Raw genomic sequence first — 22,983 nt, 5'->3', positions numbered from 1 at the left:
GCCGAACTTCTATCTGTACTTTTGATGCTGACTGATGAATGCTTCTGATGTTGTCGATGCATCACAATTGCAAATTCCTCCAAACGGGTGGATACTACGGATGTAGGTACTGTTGCGATGTAAACACCAACCATATGAGTTGCTAGGTACCCTAACTACTATCGCAAAATACCAGCCTTCGTACTGACTCTACCTGCAAGCAAGCACTACCACTCGAATAGTCCTGACGTGAAAACATTGCGGGTGAAGCTGAAAGGTAAGGGTGCTCGGAGAAAAATCCAAGGGTTTCTTGTCGACCCAAGTGGATGCACGCTACATGCAAATGCAAATGCAGAAGACGTTAGGGATCCTGTCTCCAACTCCTTCCATATCTGCATAAGAGGCTAGTAGATCTTGGTACTCAAGATCTGGGTGTTCGTGTATCCGATGTCGATCTTCCTTCAAAGGCATGGCAATGAAGATGGGATCTGGTAAGTCCATGGTCGGGCCTCAAAGATTCTTCAGGGAAAAAAAAAATGAGAGAGGTTCTTTCGGTTCTTGGGTACCTGGGTTCTCGGAGTTCTTTGGTTCTTCCCTTGAGTTCGCGAAGCCCAAGCACGGACAGAGCTCTGATACCAATGTCAGGTGCAACAGAAGAGAATAAGGATTTTGCTCGGATCTAGTACTCCGCACACAAACACAAGGGACACTTTACTTCACTTGAAAGAACTGAACTGAACTGAAAGAAAGAGAGATATGACAGAGAGAAAAGAGAGAACATGTCACGTGACACATCCAACCCTATGTGTCCGTGGACAAGCTACAACATGACCAGGGTTCAGTTCAATCAAGTCAGTCTAGAATAGGAAATGATCTGGCACCTTTGTGAGTCTGTTCGCAGACCGTGCATGTCCAGACACTTAGATTAGATGCATATCCTCTAGTTGCACACAGCGTGACCATCATATTCCAGTCAGATCCCATCACTAGCATTTTTACAATGCATAGACCTATTTTCCCTATTTTTGACATTTTTCACTTATTATTTTTAAGTGACTTTTGTTGGAAAGTAGGTAGGTATAAATAAAAACCTATCGCTAGCACTTTCTGGCAAAAGAGGCAGCAGGAGCATCTTGCTCAACAGGCAACTTCTCAGCAAGGCCAACACCTGCAGTAGCCCTAGTGTTTTCTCTCCACAGAAGACCTAGCGTTTTTGCATCAGATCAGCCTTGGCGTTTTGTGCACAGCAGATCAGCCCCAGCGTCATCACGACACAACAGATCAGCCCCGGCGTTTTGCATTTGCAGAACAACTAGCGACAGCAGCAGATTTTAAGCCCTAGCGTTTTTGCATCTGCATCATACCCCAGCGTTTTGCAGATTCACCGCGACGGAACCTCAAGAAACCCCAGCGTTTTCAGTTTTCAGCCTTTAGCACTCGCAGAAGAACCCCCAAACCTCGCAGATCTCACCTTCCAGCAACAGATCCTCGCCGCACGGTGGGATCCATCGAAGTTTGCAGTTCAGCCCAGAAAACGCAGATTTCAGCATCTGCGTTTTCAGCGTGTCGTCATAGACATAGAGTTAGAATTCAACAGATAAAGATTTGCAGATTTCAGCCATTAGCATTTCAGATTTCAGCCCGTCTCGTCGTCGTCCTCATCGTCGTCGACATCGTCGGCAAGTCCAAGCATTGTAGAGATTTGTGCAATCATAAGTAGACCGCTCTCGCCATAGAGAGTGGGGCCTTTGGAGGAGGGTTTTACAACGTCTCTGGTGTCGTATTCTTCTCTCTCTATCTCTCAGTCTCATGCACTTCCATTCACAATGTCCATTCACTTTGTTTGTGTGCATTGCACTCTCTCACTAAAGGAACGGAAGGCTCTCCCTTTCGTAAGTAAAAGGAACCCTTGAGCACAGTTCGGAGCACTCAAGTTCAAACATTCATTCCGCTGCACCTTACATTGGTATCAGAGCTTTGGCAGTGTTCCGTATCACTCAAGGAAAGAACCACAAGAACCATAGATTTTTTTTTTTGCTTGTTGAGGTCGCATGAACCCAAGTTCGCTTGGCCTTGTCGATTCCTAATCATGTTTTTGAAGAATGACAGGAAACCCAAGAAAGAAGGGCTTGTCCAGCCTCCCCTTGTGCCTCTTTTCACTCATTGAGAGCGGACCGTGCACTTAGCAGCCGGCCAATCGACGTGAGGTGGGAAAAAGCAACCTTGGTGTGAGCGCAAGGCCGCCAAGGGGTGCGCCCGCGGAAAAGAGCAGAACTCGGGTGAAGAGAAGATCCTTCTCTAACACAGACTGCAAGCAAAAGAAGAACCTCAAGAACCTCAAAAACTCAAGAACCCCAAGAATCAAGACCTCCAAGAACCCAAGTTCCTCGTGAACTTGAGAACCCAAGATCACAGCGTATGGTCATCACTCGAAGCGGAATGGATACTTCGCTCGGAGGTGATGAGCATGAGAGAGGCGACCAAGAATTTTCCCCACCAGGAGGTTTTTCCGACCCTTCCCCATCTATGCCAAGGATTGCACCAGATCCTATGAAGCTTTTCAACAAGAAGATGATGGACAAGGAGTTCGCTGAAACAATGGCAACCATAGATCGTGGCTACAAAGAATCAGTGGCAGCCACAGAGCGTAAGTACGACTTGGAAGAAAAAGAAAGTCAAGCCAAATTGGATTGCGAGAACAAAGAAAGAGAAGCAGAATTTGATCGCGAGAACAAAGAAAGACAAGCAGCATTTGATCGCGAGAACAAAGCAAAACAAGCAATGAATGACCGACACATGAAAGAGATGTTGCGACTCTTTTCTCAAGTTCAGGCACAGATGCAAGAGATTCGGGAAAAGGAGACTCTCTCAGTCTCTTCTTACGGGATCGATGCAAGATATAAAGAAGTGGTTTGGAAGATGGGATGCATCACACTTGCTAAATGATGCTTCAATAGACTCCCAAGTGAATGAAGCTTTTCTACAACGCCAATGTATTACGGCTTGGGAGAAATCCGGACGGTCACGTTTCATACATTACACCACCCATATTGTCCCCCAACTACAAAACCATGTTCTTTGCTGAAAGTGGAAACCGTACTCACCCTTGTATGCTTGACCCTATCCCCTTGTCATCCATGCACACTATTGCAGCCATTCGGCTTAGCTCCCACTCCCTTCGATGCGAGACAGGGCGTTGGGGCAATGGAGAAGAGTCAAATCAAGTGTGCACATTATGCTCACTCCAAGTTACAGAGTCACACACTACTAGAGTGCTTAACTTTTGGTCACATCCGGACTTGCTTCTCTCACATTTTTAGCCATGACTTATACCTACACACTTTTCTCTCCCAACCACAATGTGGGCTCTCCATTGCGACCATCACCACCACATGTCATGTAACTCTAGTCCTTCCTCTCCCAACCACAATGTGGGCTCTCCATTGCGACTATCACCACCACATACTACATGACATGTAACTCTAATCCCATAGGTCATATTTGATCTCCAAGGACAATAATAAAATCTCTCTCTCTCTCTCTCTCTCTCTCTCTCTCTCTCTCTCTCTCTCTCTCTCTCTCTCTCTCTCTCTCTCTCTCTCTCACACACACACACACACACACACACATACACACAAAAAAAGAGGCTTATCTGATATCCTGCTACAAAACGCTAAGGAATCTGCTCAGGAACTGCTATCGCCAGGCTGATCTGCAACTGCAAAACGCTGGGGCTGATTTGCATTTGCTGAGAAAACGTTGGCTGGTCTTGGTGGCTTGAAAACGCTAGGTCTTTTGGTCGTCTTGCTGAGAAGGTGCACTTCAGGTGGTATTTGCTGCATCTTCTGCCAGAAAGTGCTAGCGCTAGTTTTCTTATATATTAGCTTGGTTAGTTTGCCCTACCCAATTTCCCAACAAAGTCACTTATTAATAATAAGTAAAAAATTGCTAAAATAGGGAAAATAGGTTTTCTGCATTGTAAAATGCTCCTGATGGATTCTTATGGTAATGCTGATGATCATGCTGTGTGCAACCAGAGGATATGCATCTAAGTGTCTGGACATGCACGATCTGCGAACAGACTCACAAAAGTGCCAGAACACTTCCTAAGCTAGGTTGACTGAACCCTTGTCATGAAGTAGCTTGTCCACATGCACATAGGGTTAGATGTGCACGTGACATCCCCTCCTTTTTAAAGTGAGGTATTGGTATCAATCTGCATGGCTTCCTTGTAGACTGCCAACAATTTGGGATAATCTTTGAAAAACTTTTCATCAACCAACACTGCCTTGTGGGTTTCTCGATCCTTGAACTCCAAAAAATACTCTCTCACTTGCTTCTTTGAACCATGGCGAAACCGACGCAACAACACTTGCTCCGTCTCCATGACTTCAGCTTCATCGATGATCTTTGGTTCTTCTTCTTCTGAAATGTCCTTTGGAGGTGTTCCCTGAAACACTTTCAACCAAGAAACATGGAAAACGTTGTGCATTGACCATGAGTTAGGCAATTGCAATTTCATTGAAACCTCATTTACCTTTTTAATGACTAGAAATGGACCATACATTCTAAAAGACAACTTTGGACACTTCTTTCCAACTTGCTTAAGACGTTGCTTCATGATTCTTAAATACACCCAACCCCCTTCCTTGATCGAAACATCCTGACGATGCTTATTAGTCTGTCGTGAGTAAGACTCCTGAGCCTTGCTTAGCCGAAGCTTCACACTCTCAGAAATCTCATCCAACAACTGACTTTCAGCATTGGCATCAGGCATTTGACCGACCGAGTCAAAAGTGACTGGAACGGACGGCCAAAAGCTGTCCCATACGGAGTTCGACCAATGATAGAGGAAAAAGAGTCATTCAAAATAGCCTGAACCAATGGGAGATAGAGCTCTCAATGAGATTGTTGATCATGCACATATGACTTTAAAACATCAAAAGCCAACTGATCGTAAATCTCTGTCTGACCATCTGGCTGTGAATGAAAAGCCAATGAAAAATTCAACTTAGTGCCAAAATTTTCAAATTGTGCGCGCCAAAAATTGGACGTGAACTTAGCATCCCTATCTAAAACAATCGATTTTGGCAAACCACAGAGAGGGTACCAATGCTTAATGAACAACCGTGCTACATCTTGTGCGGTGACTGTGGCCTTACAAGGAATCAACATACAAAACTTGCTGAAACGTTCAACAATTGTCAAACATTGAGTGTTCCTTGAATGCAAACTAAGTGGAAGGTTAGTCACAAAATCCATGGAAATATCTTGAAAAGGTCCATCGAGAATAGGCAGCGGAAGCAAGAGGCCTTGCTGCTTACCTCAAGGAGCTTTTACCTTTTGACAAATAGTGCACTGTGTGACATAACGAAACACATCTTTTTGCATTTTAAGCCAATAAAAGAATCTTTCTATTGTTTCGAAAGTGGTGTTCATTCCCCTGTGCCCACCCGGTGAGAGAGTCATGTGCATCATGCAAGATGGTTGTCCTGAGAGAGAGCAACACACATAGACGTTGACGAAAATACAACAAACCATCACGAATGAGATAGTTGCTTGGCTCTTGAGAAGCAAGAGCCTGCAACCATTGCTTACCAAACTCGGAATCCGCATACTGGTTCTTCATGTTGTCGAAAGACACACCCTGAAGAGAAACTGTGGACCTTGACTCAAGAGCCAAGATCTGTCCTTTGCGACTCAACGCATCTGCAACAAGGTTAGCTTTTCCAAGCACGCACTCAATCAAACCTCCAAATTGCTCAAAAAATTGTGACCAACGTGCTTGGCAATCACTCCAATGTGCACTAGGCATAGACTGGAGCCACTTGAGGGCTTGGTGATCTGTGCGAACTGTAAACTCTCTACCATAAAGAAAATGCTTCCAATGCTTAAGAGAGTGAATGACAAACAAAAGTTCTTTATCATAAATTGAATAGTTCTTTTTTCCACTATTGAGCTTCTGACTAAGGAAAGCTATTGGACGATCATGCTGCTGAAGCACAGCGTCTATGGCGACATTGCTCCCATCCGTCCATACCTCAAAGGGGTCATTCCAAGAGGCAAGGATAAAACACGGCGCTTCTGTCGCCGCAACCTTGAGAGCTGCGAAAGCCTCAACGGCTGCCTCGGGTAAATCCACAAGCTGTCGGCGAGTCCTTACCCCTTTCAAAACATCTGTCATAGGTGCGACAATGTGTGCAAAATTCTCTATGTGCAAACTATATGCTTGACATAAACCAAGAAAAGAACGCACATCATATACAGTTTTGAGCAAATCCCAATTACGTATCTGTTCCACCTTCGCGGGGTCGAGCTTGACGCCTTCTTCAGAAATGATATAAACCAAATAAGTAGCTTCAGTGAGAAAAAACTCAGATTTCTTAGCTTCAATGTCCAGCTGACACTCATCCAAACGGGCTAGTACCCTTTCTACATCCTTTTCATGTTGTTCCCACGATACAAAAAAAATGAGAATATCATCAAGAAAGATGGAACACATATACACCAACTATATCACCGAAACCGTCTACCATGAGACGATTAAATGTACCCACGGCACCAGCCAATCCAAAAGGCATAACAACATATTCCCATTGCCCTCACTCCGTGCGAAAAGCGGTCTTGTAGATGTCGCCTTTGAATACCCTTACCTGATGGTGTCCACTTTTAAGATCGACCTTACTGAAAACCTTTGCCCCATTGAGCCTATCAAGGATATACTCAATGCAAGGCATCGGAAACTTGTCCTTGACGGTCATCTTGTTCAATGCCTTGTAACCAACACACAAACGAGACGACCCATCCTTCTTGCAAACAAACAAAATAGACGCAGCAAAAGGACTTACACTAGGACATATGAAACCTCTAGCCACCAACTCCGTGAGTTGCCGCTCTAACTCTTCTTCCTGCGTCTTATTCAATCGGTAGGGAGCGTTACTGACAGGTTGTGTCCCCTCCGTAAGCTCGATGCGATGGTCCTCCGGCCGCTCGGGTGGGAGACGGAGTGGAAGATCATCCTACAAAAACAGATGCTTAAACTTGGTCAACAAAGTTGAATACATGTCTGGAGCCTCAATGCTCTGGGTAACTGAAGAGGCATAGATGAATGTTGCTTGTGCTCCTCGTCGTAGTTCACGCTTTACCTGCACATGAGAAATGAGAGGCAAAGAATGCAGACCCTCCTCAACATGAATGATCATGGGAGAGTCACTCTTTGCATTTAATGTGAGAGAGTTGTCCTCCCAATCAATGAGAGGGTTGTGCTCACGAAACCATCTAGTGTCCAAAAGCATATCACATCCTGAGAGAGGAGACACGACAAATTTCCTACGAAAAGCAGCTTGCGTGATGAGAGCGTCCATACCGAGAGCGAAGCCAGACACCTCGAGAGGAGATGTCTGACTAACCTCTGGGCGGGCTCTCTCTACAAGAGAGGCACTAATCACATCATGCATACTGCCTGAATCAAACAATATAACGAAACGTTGACCCTTCACATGACCATAACACTTCATGAGAGACTCATCAATGTGTGTGTCAGAGACATGAGAAGATTCAGCTTGGTTCATTAAAGTGCTTGTCGTTGCTGCGGGTGCCTTAGGTTCTTTAGGTGGTGCTGTCTTAGAACAAGCCGCTTTAATGTGACCCTTGACGTGACATTGACAACAACGACCTTCCTCAGCATAAATGATTTGTTCTTCTGTCATTATGTATCCTCCAATAATTCCTTTTTGCGGCTTTTTCATGAGGGGTTTGCTTAGGTTTAGCAGGTCTTTTAGCTTTACCCTTAAACTCATTGTTAGATTTCTTTTCCGAAGAATTAGAGGAAGATTGGCTAGAAGAGTTACCATTCTTACCATTCTTACCGTTCTTACCATTCTGAGGGTTCTGAGAAGTCTGAATGGTACTTTGAGACGACTTGTTCTCCTTAGGCTTTCCCTTCTTGTGCTTCATCTCTTGGGAGAGAGCAATTGCTACCGTCTTGTTGAGATTCGCGGGGTCGAAGACTTCTACATCAAACTTGATATATTCGTCCAACCCAAAAAGGAAAGCCTCTTTGCGCTCATCATCCGATTTGCGTAATTGGATGCCCAGCTGCAAAACACGGTTAGAAAAAGACATGACTTGCATACCATTCTGCTTGAGGTTGCACCAATCTTCTTTCAACCGCGCTAGGTACTGAGGAGGCATAAACCGCGCCTTGAGCTTGTCTTGGAAGTCGGTCCAATTGAAGGAAAGGGCCGCGTCTTCGTCGGCTGCCTCTAGGTGCACGGCCAACTATGCCTCTTGCCATGCATGGTGCCAATTAATGGCATCACCGGCAAGGTACATGGCTGTCGTCAAAACCTTGCTATTCCTTGTCTTCTTAGCTGTTGCAAAATAAGCATTAAATTGATGCAACCAAGAATGAATAACACTAGCATCCATCTTACCGTCATACTTACTGAATGTCAACTTCTCGGTGACGGGGTTGTTGGAGTCCGAATCTTGGCTTGCGCCACTGGATGAACCACCAACATCTTTGGTCGGCTCATTTCGAGGGTAAGTACTTGTAGGATTGCTCGAGCTCACGCTCCAAGTCAATCTTTCTTTCTGCTTTTCTTTCTTCGCGCTCGCGATCCAATTCTGCTTTTCTTTCTTCGCGTTCGCGATCCAAGATTACTTTTCTTTCTTCGTGCTCACGCTCCAAGGCAGTGCATTGCGCTTCTTGTTGTAACATCATGTCCATCATCGTCTTGACCAAAGCCTCCATAGGATTTGATGCAATCCTTAGCGTAGATGGGGAGGGGGACAAGTCAGAAAAACCTCCTGGTGGGGAAAATTCTCCTTTGCCACTTCTATGAGAAGTATCCATACACTGAAGTCTTGGGTTCTTAAGTTCACGAGGAACTTGGGTTCTTGTGATTCGTGGGTTCTTTGGTTCTTCAGTTCTTCAGTTCTTGAGGTTCTTCTTTCACTTGCAATCTGTGTTAGAGAAGGATCTTCTCTTAATCGAGCTCTCCTCTTTCCCACGGACGCACCCCTTGGCGGCCTTGCGCTCACACCAAGGTTTCTTTTTCCCACCCTTACATCGATTGGCCGACCGCTAAGTGCACGGTCCACTCTCAATGAGTGAAAAGAGAAACAAGGGGAGGCTGGACAAGCCCTTCTTTCTTGGGTTTCCTGTCACTCTTCAAAAACACGATTAGGAATCGACACGCCCAAGTGGACTTGGGTTACGTGCGACCGCAACAAGCAAAAAAAATTATGTGGTTCTTTCCTTGAGTGATACAAAACACTGCCAAAGCTCTGATACCAATGTAAGGTGCAACGGAAGTGAATGTTGAACTTTGCTCAAGATGAGTGCTCCGGACTGTGCTCAAGGGTTCCTTTTACTTACGGAAGGGAGAGCCTTCCGTTCTTTGAGCAAGAGAGTGCAAATGATCACAAACAAATGGTAAACACTGTGAATAAAGGTGCTGAGATTGAGAGATAGAGAGAGAAGAATACGACACCAGAATGTTGTCAAACCCTCCTCCGAAGGCCCCACTCTCTATGGCGAGAGCGGTTTACTATTCATTGGACAAATCGCTACAATGCAATGGACTTGCCGACGACGTCGACGACAATGAGGACGACGACGAGACGGGCTGAAAACTAAAAACGCTAATGGCTGAAATTTGCAAATCTTGTATCTGCTGAATTATGACTCTATGTCGAAGAGGACGACGCGACGACGATGCGCTGAAAACGCAGATGCTGAAATCTGCAAATGGCGGGCTGAATCTGCAAACGTTGGCTGATCTAACCGTGCGGCGAGGATCTGTTGCGGGAAGGTGAGATCTACGAGGTTTGGGGGCTGCGGTACGGAGTCGTAACGCTGAAATCTGGAAACGCTGATGCAGAAAGGCTGAACTGTCGCCGGAAACTGCAAAACGCTAGGCTGAATTGCTGGTGCAAAAATGCTAGGGCTGATCTGATGTCTTGCTGCAAAATGCTAAGGAATCTGTTGGGGAACTGCTATCGCCACGCTGATTTGCAACTGCAAAACGCTGGGGCTGATCTGCATTTGCTGAGAAAACGCTGGCTAATCTTGGTGGCTTGAAAACGCTAGGTCCTCTTGCCGTCTTGCTGAGAAGGTGCACTTCATGTGGTATCTGTTGCTTCCTCTGCCAGAAAGTGCTAGCGCTAGTTTTCTTATATATTAGCTTGGCCAGTTTGCCCTACCTAGTTTCCCAACAAAGTCACTTATTAATAATAAGTGAAAAATAGCTAAAATAGGGAAAATAGGTTTTCTGCATTGTAAAATGCTCCTGATGGATTCTGATGGTAATGCTGATGATCATGTTGTGTGCAACCAGAGGATATGCATCTACTCTAAGTGTCTGGACGTGCACGGTCTGCGAACAGACTCACAAAAGTGCCAGAACACTTCCTAATCTAGGCTCACTGAACCCTTGTCATGAAGTAGCTTGTCCACATGCACATAGGGTTAGATGTGCACGTCCTGACAGAAAGCTTAAGAAATACCCTGATAAATGGAGAAGAAGTAGAATGTCACAAACTACTGACGTGTCAAAGCCCTCAAGCATGGAGCCAACTTATAGATGTCGGCCGAGGGCCTAAACCCTAAGAAGAAGAAGTAACAGAAGAAGAAGTCCTACCAACTTATGGGGACCTCGTCCGATGGGGCCCCAAGTGACATAAAGGATTAAAATAAAATAAAGTTGGAGCCTCACACACAGCGTAGAATCTGATGATGTGGCACCTGTATGGAAACCTTGATTTTCCGCTAACTGATGACGTGGCAACTGTATGGAAAACCCTGATTTTCGGTTGACTGATGACGTGGCAGAGTGTACGGATTTCCGGGTTTTGCGTTGATTGCTGACGTGACAGTTGTACGGATTTCCGTGAATTACGCTGGCAGCTTTTGGACATTGCTTTTGAATCAGTTGCTTTTGAGTTTGAAGTTTTTCACTGCAATTGCTTTTCAGGCCAAGGGCCTTTAAATTCTCCGGCATGCTTCTTGTGGAGAAGGTGCAGAGTTTGGAGTACTGGCTTGTACTGAGTTGATGCAATATAAAGAAATACCGAAAGGGGCGCCAAAGTTTGGGGCCAATACTCTCTGGGTGGAATTCTGCCGCTCCATGTTGCATGTCGTCTCTCTCTCTTTCAGTTCAGTTGTTATTGAAGTCCTAAAAGTCTGTTCAGTCTGTTCTTTTCTATTGGCACGTGGTGCCCGTCTTGTGACATAGAAAGCTTGAGAAATACCCTAATAAATGGAGAAGTAGAAAAAAGCGTGCATATAATAGCTCGAAGAATCACATGCATGCAAGCAGAGCTCAAAACATGCAATACATGGTTCCGAACTACATGAGAGAACGTGCATATAAAAGCATCACATCCACCTTTGAGTAGATGAGAGTGGTGAGGGTTGCCCAAAGAAACAATTGTCCATGATCTAGGCCAAGAGCCAACAACCAGCGTCAGTGTCACCTTAGAACCAAGGCAAAAACTAGAGTGCTTCAAGCCTCTCATACTGATTCATCTTCTTGTCGAGAGCTCAGGAGCTCTTTCGGCGAGTACAGCTTCCGCTTTCCTGCACTCGTCTGTCCTTTCAGCTTTCTTAGGAGAATCAATAGCCTCACAGCATCTCGAGTGAATCTCATCAATCGGGTAATCCTTCAGGTGTTTCGCAAATCTCGGGTCTCTGGACGAGTCTGAAGTACTCATCAATCTTTTCACACACGTGTCAATTTCGATATTTCTTTATTATTGATCACAACAAGGTACAATGACGATCACAAGTTTTACGCAAAGAAGAAGCATTTCTATAAAGCCAACCAGTATGACCCCCTCCAAGATAAAAGCAAGAAAGTTAGAGAATTTAAAGAAGGTGGACAGTCAATTAAGTTTGACACTTTTTTTTGGATTCCGAGATGCTTCGAGGGCTTTGGCCTTCATAAAGCAGTTTGAGATAGCTTTCTCTGGAGGGTATTACTCAAAGCACTCCAAGATTCGGAAGGCTACCTCTTTCTTCAAGGGAAATGCTCAAACATGGTGGTCCACCCTTCAACTGAACAAGGAAGCTCCGGTTAAATGGTTGAAATTCAAAAGGCTTTTTATTTCTTCTTGGCTGACTCGGGAGTACGAACGAGATATACGAACTGCTTGGAATCATCTTTGAATGACCAAGGGAGATTCTTTGGACGTGTATTGCGAGATTTTGGAGCTCTTTTCTACCAGCTTCTTCATTTAAGAAGATCCGTTTAAAGAACAGATTGAGCGGTTTTGCTGCAAACTTCCTACAGAGATTCGAGATCACTTCTTAGAACAAATGTCAAATTCTATTCAAGAATCGATGGGTCATGCGAAATAGGGTTTTGCCGTACATTCAGGCAATCTGACTTACCCACTGATGAGATCTTGACTCAGAGAACCCAACAGACTTCTAATAATGAAAGTAGAAAGAAAAAGAGACCCCAAGAAAAGAAAGACAAGGATTCACGACCCCGGCTCACTCTTCGAGAGAGGGCCAACTACATCAAAGAGGGGAAGTGTTTTGGATGCGGGGAACATGGGCACGTCTCCGCGAAGTGCCCTAAAAATGCACAGCAAGAACAGAATGAAGACAGGCCAAAGAGTTCGAGAGCAGCTGAGGAACGTGGACGAAAAGGCAAGATGAAAGCAGGACTGGTTCCACATTGCATGGGTATTGACCCAAGCACGATTGATGAAAGTACAGAACTTTGCTGAGCTTGGGGCAAAGTGAAAGATCAAGAAACCCTAATTTTCTTTGATATACGAGCCAAGGCCAACTTCATTTCACCTGAATTGGTGGCGCGGCTCAAGATTACACCCAATCGGATGCGACCACAAACAGAGGCAGTTCTAGCGGCACCCAGCAGGGACGTTGCCATTACACCTGTCATTGGCAAACTTCGGTTGCATTGTCAGGGGTATTTGGGGCACGAGGACTTCTACATAATGCCCTTGGAAGGTTGTGATGTCCTCCTGGGAGTCCCTTGGTACTATAAGAACAACGCCGTGGTCGATTATCGGGCAAAGAAAGCGACATTGACAAATGAAAAGGGCCGGAAAATTGTACTTGATGTGAAATTAAAAGGCGAGTCTGTCCCTATTGTATCGGCTTCGACCGCTTTGAAATTAATGAAACCCAATCTGTTTGTTTACTCGATCTTTTTGAAAGAGTTGAATGATGAACATAGGACAAATATGTCTAAACTTGATAAAGAACGCCAGGATTTTCTCCACACTCATGCCGACTCCTTTTCTGAGGGCTTGCCAGGCGAGTTGTCACCAGCTCGTCCTGAGGATCGTACCATTGATCTGATACCTGGAAGCACACCACCGAATCGGCCACCTTACCATGTGAGCCGAGCCCAGAATGAAGAGATTATGAACCAAGTGAAAGACCTCTTGGAAAAGGGTTTTATCTAGCCGAGTACTTCACCTTACTACTCTTCGGTGTTGTTGGCTTTGAAGAAAGAGGGATCTTGGAGAATGTGCATTGATTATAGATATCTCAATAAAATCACCATCAAGAACAGATTCCCGATTCTGAGGATCAATGATATTATTCACCGACTACAGGGATCCTCTTGTTTCAACACGATCGATTTGAAGAGCGGATATCATCAGATCCGAATCGCACCGGGAGATGTCTACAAGGCAGCTTTTCGAACGAGCTTCCGTTTATATGAATTTTTGATGATGCCTTTTGGCCTTACCAATGCTCCAACGACTTTTAACTAAATGATGGACAGGATTTCAGAGAGTACAGATCTTTTTGTTGGCACTTTCTTTGATGGCATTATTGTCTTCTCCAAGGATGAGGCAGAACATAGAGAGCATCTGCTACAGGTCTTTCAAGCATTGCGAGATCACAAGTTGGTGATCAATGCAAAGAAGAGTGAATTTTTCTTATTAGAACTCTTTTTGGGACACATCGTCTCAGCAGCAGGAGTGCAGATGGACCCGGCCAAGATTGAGACTATACGTGATTGGCCCGATTTGAAGAATGTCCATGAAGTTCGAAGCTTCTTGGGCTTATATTCTTACTACCAGCAGTTCATTAGAAAGTTTGCAGAGGTTGCTTCCCCTTTGCATATCTTGACACAGAAAGGAGTCCCTTTCTCGTGGGGACCCACAAAGGTGACTACTTTTCGGACTTTGAAAGAGAAATTGACTACGGGACCAGTTTTGACTTTGCCAGATTTGCAGAAGTCATTCGATGTATATTGTGATGCTTGTGGTCGTAGTCTGGGTGCGGTCTTAATGCAAGAAGGCCATGTCATTGCCTATGAGAGCCGATTGTTTTCAAGGCCGGAATCGACAACACAGACATATGAGAAGGAGCTTTTGGCGCTTATCCATGCTCTTACTCAGTGGCCACATTACCTACTCGGAGCCGATTTTACGATCTTCACTGATCATCAGAGTTTACGCTACTTCTTGTCACAGAAGCAGCTATCGGAAAAGCAGATACGGTGCACTAACATCTTGTTACAGTTTCACTTCCAGATTATCCATGTGCAGGGACAGAAGAACTTGGTGGCAGATGCTTTGTCTCGGAAGCCGTTGGTCTTGGCTATTTCCGTAATACATCATAGAAGCTTCGAGGACATGGTCGATCAATACGCCACAGATCCAGATTTTTCAAATATATTCGATCGAATATAGAATGGGGAGGTAGCGGGATATTCCACTCGGGATAGCTACTTGATGAAGAAAACCATGTTGTGTGTTACACAGCCGTTGAAGGAAAAGGTTATAACTAAATGCCACTGTCCACCATTTATGGGTCACCGCGACATTGACACCACCTTGAAAGGTGTGGAGCGATACTTCTTTTGGCCGAGACTCAAGAAGGACGAGGACGATTTTATACGCAGTTGCTTGGTATGCCAAAACGTTAAGTTTGACAGGCATAAAGCACAGGGATTGTTACAGCCTTTACCCATTCCCACCCACCCCTGGGAAAGTACTGCAATGGATTTCATTTTTGATCTCCCGAAGACACAGAGTGGGCACGATGGTATCTGGACTGTTATTGACAGATTTAGCAAGCAAGCTCATTTCATTCCAGTGAACAAAACAGCCAAGCCAGATCATTTAGCAAGACTGTTCATTGCCCGGATATTCAAATTACATGGCATGCCTGAGACAATTATCTCTGACGGAGATCCCCGATTCACGAGCTTGTTTTGGAAGGCTATTTGAAAGAACATTGGCACACGGTTGCAGTTCTCGTCATCTTTCCACCCGTAGACAGATGGGCAATCTAAGATTGCAAATTCAGTCGTACTGGATTTATTGAAGTCTTACATTTCGGATCAGAAGACTCAAGGGGAAAAGTTTTTGCCTTTGGTGGAATTTGCCTACAATAACACGATTCACTCTTTGACGGGGAAGGCGCCATTTGAGATTATTGAAGGTGCTCCGAAGGTTCCACCCTTCCTAAGCACGAAAGATAAGATTTTTGAAGCCAACCGGTACACGAGGGACTTGGACACTGCTTTTGCCAAGGTCCGGGAGGCTTTAGAGAAATCTCAGGAAAGACACAAGAAGGCAGCAGATCCGGTTCTTGGTTAAATTCAAGAACTATCCCGCATTGGATGCGAAGTGGATGGAGGAGGAGGACCTAGCAGATACTCCTCAGATTGTGAACCTTTACTTTAAAGCATTCGGTTTAGCATAGTCTACTCCGATAGAACCCCAATTTCAGCATGGACGAATCTAGTGCAGCGGGTTTGCACAATAGGGGAGTCACTCCGCTCCTTTGTCAACAGATTGCCCCGATTTTTGATATACAGTCACTGATGTCCCTTTCGGTTTCAAGGATACTGTTGGGCTAACAGTATTCTGCTGAATGACTTTATGAAATGGATTCCCGAAAATGATATTGATTGATTTGTACTTGACTTGTTTGAGTGCAGAAACTGATAGACGAAATGACTATAGCATTTCGGTCTCATAAATCTCTATAGACATGATTGCAATATGGATTAATTAATTGGGCATCTGTGAGGTCCCGACTGGATCTAGATGCGATTGCTAAATACGTTGCCGATTAATCATGGTCTGAGATTTGGAATGAATTTTTTAATGTGATTTGTCATGTGATGTCCTGTGATGTCTTGTGATGTGACTGTCGATTGGTACATGTGCTACATGTGTTGTTCCTAGTGCGTCGGTACTAACAGTCAATGTCTGCTAAGACAGTTTATGGCCTCTGTCTGTTTTGCAGGTGTAATCGAGGGCGATTACAATGCTTTCAAGAGGGGCCGTATGTCACAAATGGGTGACGTGGCATGCTCCTGGACACTCACAGAATGACAGCAAACCCGGACAAGCGCCGACAGGCTGACGTAGCAGGTTGTACTGACTACCATACGGATCTCAAGATTTTGTGGCGTGAAAAGCGCTGACAGTGCTGACGTGGCCTGTCGTACGGATTTTCGCTTTTTACGCTGACATAGCTTTACGGAATTCATGATTTTACGCTGGCTGAATTTTGGGACAGCTTTTGAGCCAGTTGCTCAATTTTTGAAAGCTTTTAAAGTTGACAGCTTTTGGGGCTCTGCTTTTGGGCATTCCTTGTAACCAATGCTCTAGACGCAGAGTCTGAGAGTGAGCACCTACCCACTCCCTTATACTTTGAACACAAATTAATACAAAAAGAAATACCGAAAGGGGCGCCAGTCTTTGGAGCCAATATCTCTAGGCACAGAACTATGCCGGGCCGTGTCGACTCAAGTGTGAATTGTGAACTGTTTTGAAGTGAATCTCTGCTGTGTCGCGGTAGAATCTTGACTTGGGGTGTCCAAGTTTGTTACACCATTTAAGGCCACCTAGTAGTCAGAGGAGGAGAGCCCGTCCTCTTTTGACAATGACCAGATCAACATGAAAACCAAGGAGTTCAAGGAAGAGAGTCAGGCCGTCAAGTTTCATACTTTTTTTATCAAGACACCCATCGAGCCCTTGAGTTTGTACAACAGTTTGACGTCGCCTTCGCAAGAGAGCGGTTCTCATAACATTCCAGGGAGCGATAGGCAGCATCTTACTTGAAAGAAACGGCGGATGAATATGTCATCATGACTTTGCATTGCTTGAAAATGTCTGAGAAAGATACATTGGATGACTATTGCCAGAGATTTTGGGATACTTGTTTGCCAGTGTCTTCGTTTCAGAAGATTACTTTGAAAGACCAGATTGAGCGGTTTCGCTGTGGTTTGCTAAAGAGATTCAAGACTATGCTTTAAACCAGAAGTCTGACTCCATTCAAAGACTTATGGGACATGACTAAGCAACGAATTGGAATGCATGCCAGCTCATTGACCTATGTGACGAGTAGGATAGTATCCACCTCAAAAAGCCAAGAGTCTGCCAGTGAAGAGAATGAATCAAGGGAACTAGATGATAGCTCATCACAGAATTCTGGAGAATCAAAGGGTTCCGACGAACTAAGGGAACCAGATGCAAGTTCATCAAAGGATTCAAGAGAAAGAGGAATCAGATGATAGTGTCTTAGGGTTCCGATGATTGACTCTGACGTGCCAATGGACAGGGGAAGCGAGAGACGCTACCCGCAGGTCCTAGGGCACAAGGAAAGAAAGGATAAAGGGAATCAGCTGGTAGATCAGAACATTCCCCACACCCAAGATAAGATTTTTGAAGCCGACCAGTACACGAGGGACTTGGACACGGCTTTTGCCAAGGTCCGAGAGGCTTTACAGGAATCTCAAGAACGACATAAGAAGGCAGCAGATCGACATCGTCGACACTTGAAATTAAAGGAAGACGATTGGGTGCTCTTACATTTTGAGAAGGCATGCCTAAGGAAACGAAAGAGAAAGGAGCAGCTTTTTTTTTCCAAAGCGTAGCATGAGGCCCTTTCCAGATTAAAGAAAAGATAAATGATGTCTCCTTTCAACTCAAGCTGCTTGATACTTGGAAGATTCACGATGGATTCCATGTGAGTCTCTTGAAACCTTTTAAAGGTGATGTGCTCGTTGATGGGGAGCTTGATGAGCAACCCAAAGTGGAAGAGAGCGAGGAGATACTCGTTCTTGAACAAATTTTGGCACACAAGGAAAGAAAGATGAAAGGTAAAGTGATTCAGCGGTTCTTGGTTAAATGCAAGAACTATCCGGCATTAGATGCGAAACAAAGACTGGCGCCCCTCTCAATATTTCTTTTTATATTAATCTTTGAGCAAAGTACAACTCCCATGGGTGCTCGCTCTCACGCTCTGCATCCAGATGTCCTGAGAAGTGAGGCCGTTAGGTCCATTATAAAGGTTACAAGGGATGCTAAAAGCAGAGCCCCAAAAGCATGAAACTCAAAAGCAACTTCTCCCAAAAGCTGCCAGCCAAAAACAGCCAACGCTATTTGCGGAAATCCGTACAGCCAGCCAGCGTAAAACAAGGAAAATCCGTACAGTGTCCATGTCAGTCAGTCAGCGCGTTTTCCGACAGTCAGTACAGTCAACGTAATTTGCAGCCATCCGAGCAACAGCCACATCAGCATGCTCTTCACTTTATTTTAACTCCTAGGAGTCCTTAGGCCCCTCAGCAAAGTCCATAAGTTGGAACAACTTCTTGAAGTACCGGGACATGCCACGTCATCAGTTTGTGATCTCCACCTCCACCTCTGGGCACGGAACTCCGTCGAACCGTGCCAACTCTCTCTCTCTCTCTCTCTCTCTCTCTCTCTCTCTCTCTCTCTCTCTCTCTCTCTCTCTCTCTCTCTCTCTCTCTCTCTCTCTATTAAAGTTTAGTGATTATGCAGTTTCTGTTTGTGTGTTGCTATTGATTTCTCGCTTGGAGTGTCCAAGCCGGTTCCAGTTCATCCTCACACAGTCAGTACGATGGGGCTACCCTCTTGCCCCCTTCCTTTTCCTTTTCTGTGCTGAGGCAATGTGTAGATTTTTGTCTTCAGAGGAGGTTGGTTTGCGTGGACTCCAGCTACCTATTCGGGGAGATGCTTTTGGATGCCGAGTTTGCTAATGACTCGGGCATGTTTTTGGAGGGCTGAGAGGCCAATTTGCACAGGTGTAAGCAATCTCTTGAGAAGTTATGTTGCACGTCAGGAACATTGATCAACTGGTGAAAGACAGTGGCTTTCTTGGTTGGTAGTGCTCCTACGTCCGATTGATCGCCTCGAGAGGGCTTTAGGTGGACTCCCTTGGGGACAACGTCCGATACTTGAATTATCGGATTGGTCTGGGTCTGTCACCAAAGCAATACATTACTCCTCTCCTCCTTTCCATCAAGAGGAAACTACTTCCTAGAGCTCGGCATGGCTTTCGCTTGCAGGCAGGGTTGTAGTGGCCAACCAAGTGTTGATGGCTACTATGTGGTACATCACGTCTTGCTGGATTTTCTCGAGTCCTTACATAAGCCAATTGGAGAGGTTGATCAAAAAAAATTGTGGTCGGGCCGAGACACACAGTCTACTCGGGCCAAAGTTTCTTGGCAAGTCATCACTTTACCTTGCTCTCAAGGAGGGTTGGGACTCAACCCAGCATGGCAGAGTAGAGCCATCCTTGGGAAGCTCATTGTCTCGAGTCTCCTCCCAAGGGAGGAGCCCTGGAAGGAGTTGTTGCATCATCGACGGATTCATGCCCTCCAGGTTACGTGCTCGGGTCCCACAGACGGGCGGCCCAAGGAGCCCCTCCACCTGCTGAATCTTTGCAAAGTTATGCAAAGTGGGTTTGAGCAGGAGATGGGAGGATAGTTTTTCCTTGTGCCTACTTCGGTTTTGGGAGCAGCTGCGGAGAGGCCTTGAGCAACACCAGCTTATGTGCATTAAGTAGCACGTGAGGCAGCCACTTACATGGAACCATCTGGTCACCACACAACCACACCACAGGTAGCCGACCTCATGTCTCTTGGGGTCAGCCCGTACTTTTGGGGACTCATTGCAATTCATAGCATTTCCTGAGGAGCTTTAGAGTCTTCAGCTGCAAGGGATGCAAAGCAGGTGTCAGGAAATTGTCGAGTCTATACCGCGAAAAAAACCCTCTCACTTCATTTAGAATTATGTTTCCTTCAAATAGAGCTAATTTAGCAACAGAGCCCCCTCGAGCACTAAGGGCAACAGCTACTGCTCTCTCAAAGCCGCAGTAGCCATTGGAGGGGGTGGGGGGGGGGGGGGGGGGGGGGGGGGGGGGGGGGGGGGGGGGGGGGGGCGCTGCTGTATCACCTCGATTACAGCTACAAAAAAAATTCCAATACTTGAGTAGACACTTCGATTACACCTCAATTACAAGTACAAAAAGAATTCCAATACTTGAGTAGACACTGACTTCCTGTAAACATGCTAATGACCATCCTCTCTGGATAGTACAAGCATCCATCCACACAAAATCCAATTCCCACACATAGTTGACACTGCAAAAATATGTACCTCCTAGCATTATGTTGTCCGTACAAGAGCATGCCAAGTTCAGCAAGATAGACAACTTAAGATGGAAATTGCAAAAGAAAAAATTTATTCCATTCATGTACCAAAGGTGCGATCAGTTCTCTCTAAGAAGTAATACAGCTCCTCAAATCTTTCTTATTGACTAAAAACTGTGACCACTACACCTCTAAGAAATCCAATATAGCTTCTTAAATCTCTCTTATTATGTGGGTGGAAACTACATGCAAGTCATGATGAGCACGCATTGGATGCTAGCTATTCATCAGCACCCACATACATGAAAGTTTCTGCTCACTGCTGACACTCTCGTCATGCAGGCCAGTCATGACACGATGCTCAAAAATAGCTCACCAATCTAGATTTCATACTACGCCAAGGATAATAGAAACAGAGAAGAAACATACAGAGCCATGACGATCCTCAAAGTCGTAGAAGGCCCGGGTGGTTTCAAGGCTAAAGTTGCGGAAGACCCGTGTGCAGAACTCTTTGAACTGGATACGATCAGAGCCAATGCCGCCATCGTCGCTGAGAATGCGAAAGAATAGACCAATCACAGGAAGAGAGCCTCGCACCTTGTTGAAGAAGTCATAGACGGCGTCGGACTTTTCTATATAGGCGCGAGGACATGAGAAAGGTTTCCTTTTCTTTGTGGGCAGCAGAAGCGCTTGTTGTGTCTGCGCTAGGAGGCCTGGGCCTCGCAGCGACGGCCATACCTTCTCTACTTCGCCGTGACACGAGCTATGGAGGGTCAGTTGCATTTTTCCCCACTGCTGCGAAGTTCATCAAATCTCAATTGTGCCTCATCCTTTCTTATGTTGAAAGTCTATAGGTAGTCCCTTCTTGCTGCCTCATCCTTTCCTATGTTAAGTCTACAGGTTGCTGCCTCTAGGCCTACAAGATTATTGGCCTACATGGGGCGATAGTGGGGAGTTGCAATTTGAAGACTGTTTTTGGCCTACACCACAAGATCCTCATCACCTACACCAGAAAAAAAAAAGAGAAGATGAAGATGCAGACGATGGAGAGAGAGAGAGAGAAGGAAAGAACCGCACTTAGCACCCACTAACCTACATACACAACACCCAAAGCTCTGTGTGTGTGTGTGTTGGGGGGGGGGGGGGGGGGGGGGGGGGGGGGGGGGGTCTTTGGCAGCGGCCAATAAACGCTCCGCTTGCAGGGGAAGGGGAGAGGGGCTATTCTCAAGTTGAGAGGTGCCACTGGCTAGTGTAGGGCATGTTGGAGGTTTTACATGTACATGGCTACACGTAAATGCCACCATGTGGAGGTAAAACCTTTGTTTCTTCATACGTAGTATATTCGACTGGATATAGTTCTGGCCGGTCTATCCCATTGTGTCGCCTTCAACGGTTATTTTTAGCCAGAGGGAGAGATACTCAACAAGAGAATAATGAAAGCACGCACGCGCGCGCACACACACACACACATAGACCTCAAAACTATCTTGCACTATTTGTATCTCTCTTTGAGCCTCTCTTCACAATGTATTGATGAGCCTTGCCACCTCTTGTTGCGGCTTTTTTTTAAAAAAATGTCCAAAAGAAACATTGCTACCAATACCCATGGATCAGAGAAGTAAAGGGACATGATTTAGGCCCATCTATAAAGCTCGTCAAAGGATATTTGTAAGTGTCCATCACAACTACCTTTGGTGTTTATGAATATATTACACTGACGCCTTTTGGACTCTCTAATATACTAACCACATTTAATAGGTAGATCATGGGAAAAAATATTTGTAGGCATAGAGATCATAACAATATTATCTGTGCCAAGAATTTTGGTAAGCATAAGTATCACTTAAGGGCAATTTTTCAAGAATTACATGATCAAAAGCTATACATTAATGGGCAAAAGAGTGAGTTCTTTTGTGAGAAATATGATACTTGGGCCATATCATCTAAAAAGATGGTATACAAATGGACCCTAAGAAGCTCAAAGTGATTGAGGAGTAGCCTCAACCCATGAACCTTCATGATCTTAGAAGTCTTATCTAAATTTACTTCAGTATTAGGGAGTTTATAGATAAAACCGGGCCCTAGTGTAGCCACTAATGACTTGACCAATAAGAAATCAAAAACCTCTTGTGGATAAAGACATAAACAACAAGAAGCTTTTATGATATGCAAAAGCTTATCCCTCAACCATTGCTAGGACTATTGACACTCAAAATCTTCCGAATTCATTATGTAAAGAGCATGTTAAAATCCTTCAACAGCAAGAAGAACATCAAACTCAACATAATGCTTATCATTTTCTCTATCGTGGTTCACCTTGTCTTTGATAGAAATCCATGTAAAACAAGTTTTCTTTGCACAGTGAAATTGCGAAGTCCATTATTTTTTATCTCTGCAAAATTTATGTTAATGAGGCTAACAAAGAAACAAGTGGGAGACGTGTCTTTCATTAATAGAGCATGCATGCTGCTATTAGAAAATCTTATTTGAGATTGTTAAGGCAAGATCTCAGATTCCATCCTTATTAAGGACATGTCATAAGATCTTTGATGTTGACCAGGTCCTCATCAATACCCTCCCTATTTTTTTTTAT

At 45.0% G+C, this 22,983-nt stretch overlaps 1 protein-coding gene across 1 annotated transcript in view; it reads right to left on the bottom strand.

Moving 5' to 3' along the window:
- Positions 1–21,234, bottom strand: part of PDE329 (calcium homeostasis regulator) — a 33,943-nt gene extending 12,709 nt beyond the window's left edge. The window contains exon 1 of the mRNA XM_086490647.1: positions 20,820–21,234. Within this exon, the coding sequence (XP_086346773.1) occupies positions 20,820–21,173 (354 nt within the window). The 5' untranslated portion in view covers positions 21,174–21,234. The remainder of the gene's footprint in view (positions 1–20,819) is intronic.
- Positions 21,235–22,983: the final 1,749 nt, after the last annotated feature.

This window comes from Adiantum capillus-veneris, chromosome 19 (genome assembly GCF_014529385.1).
Source record: "Adiantum capillus-veneris isolate H3 chromosome 19, ASM1452938v2, whole genome shotgun sequence".
NCBI classification, from domain to species: domain Eukaryota; kingdom Viridiplantae; phylum Streptophyta; class Polypodiopsida; order Polypodiales; family Pteridaceae; genus Adiantum; species Adiantum capillus-veneris.
Note: the sequence above shows the minus strand (reverse complement) of the source record. Positions and strands in the feature narration are given on the sequence as shown.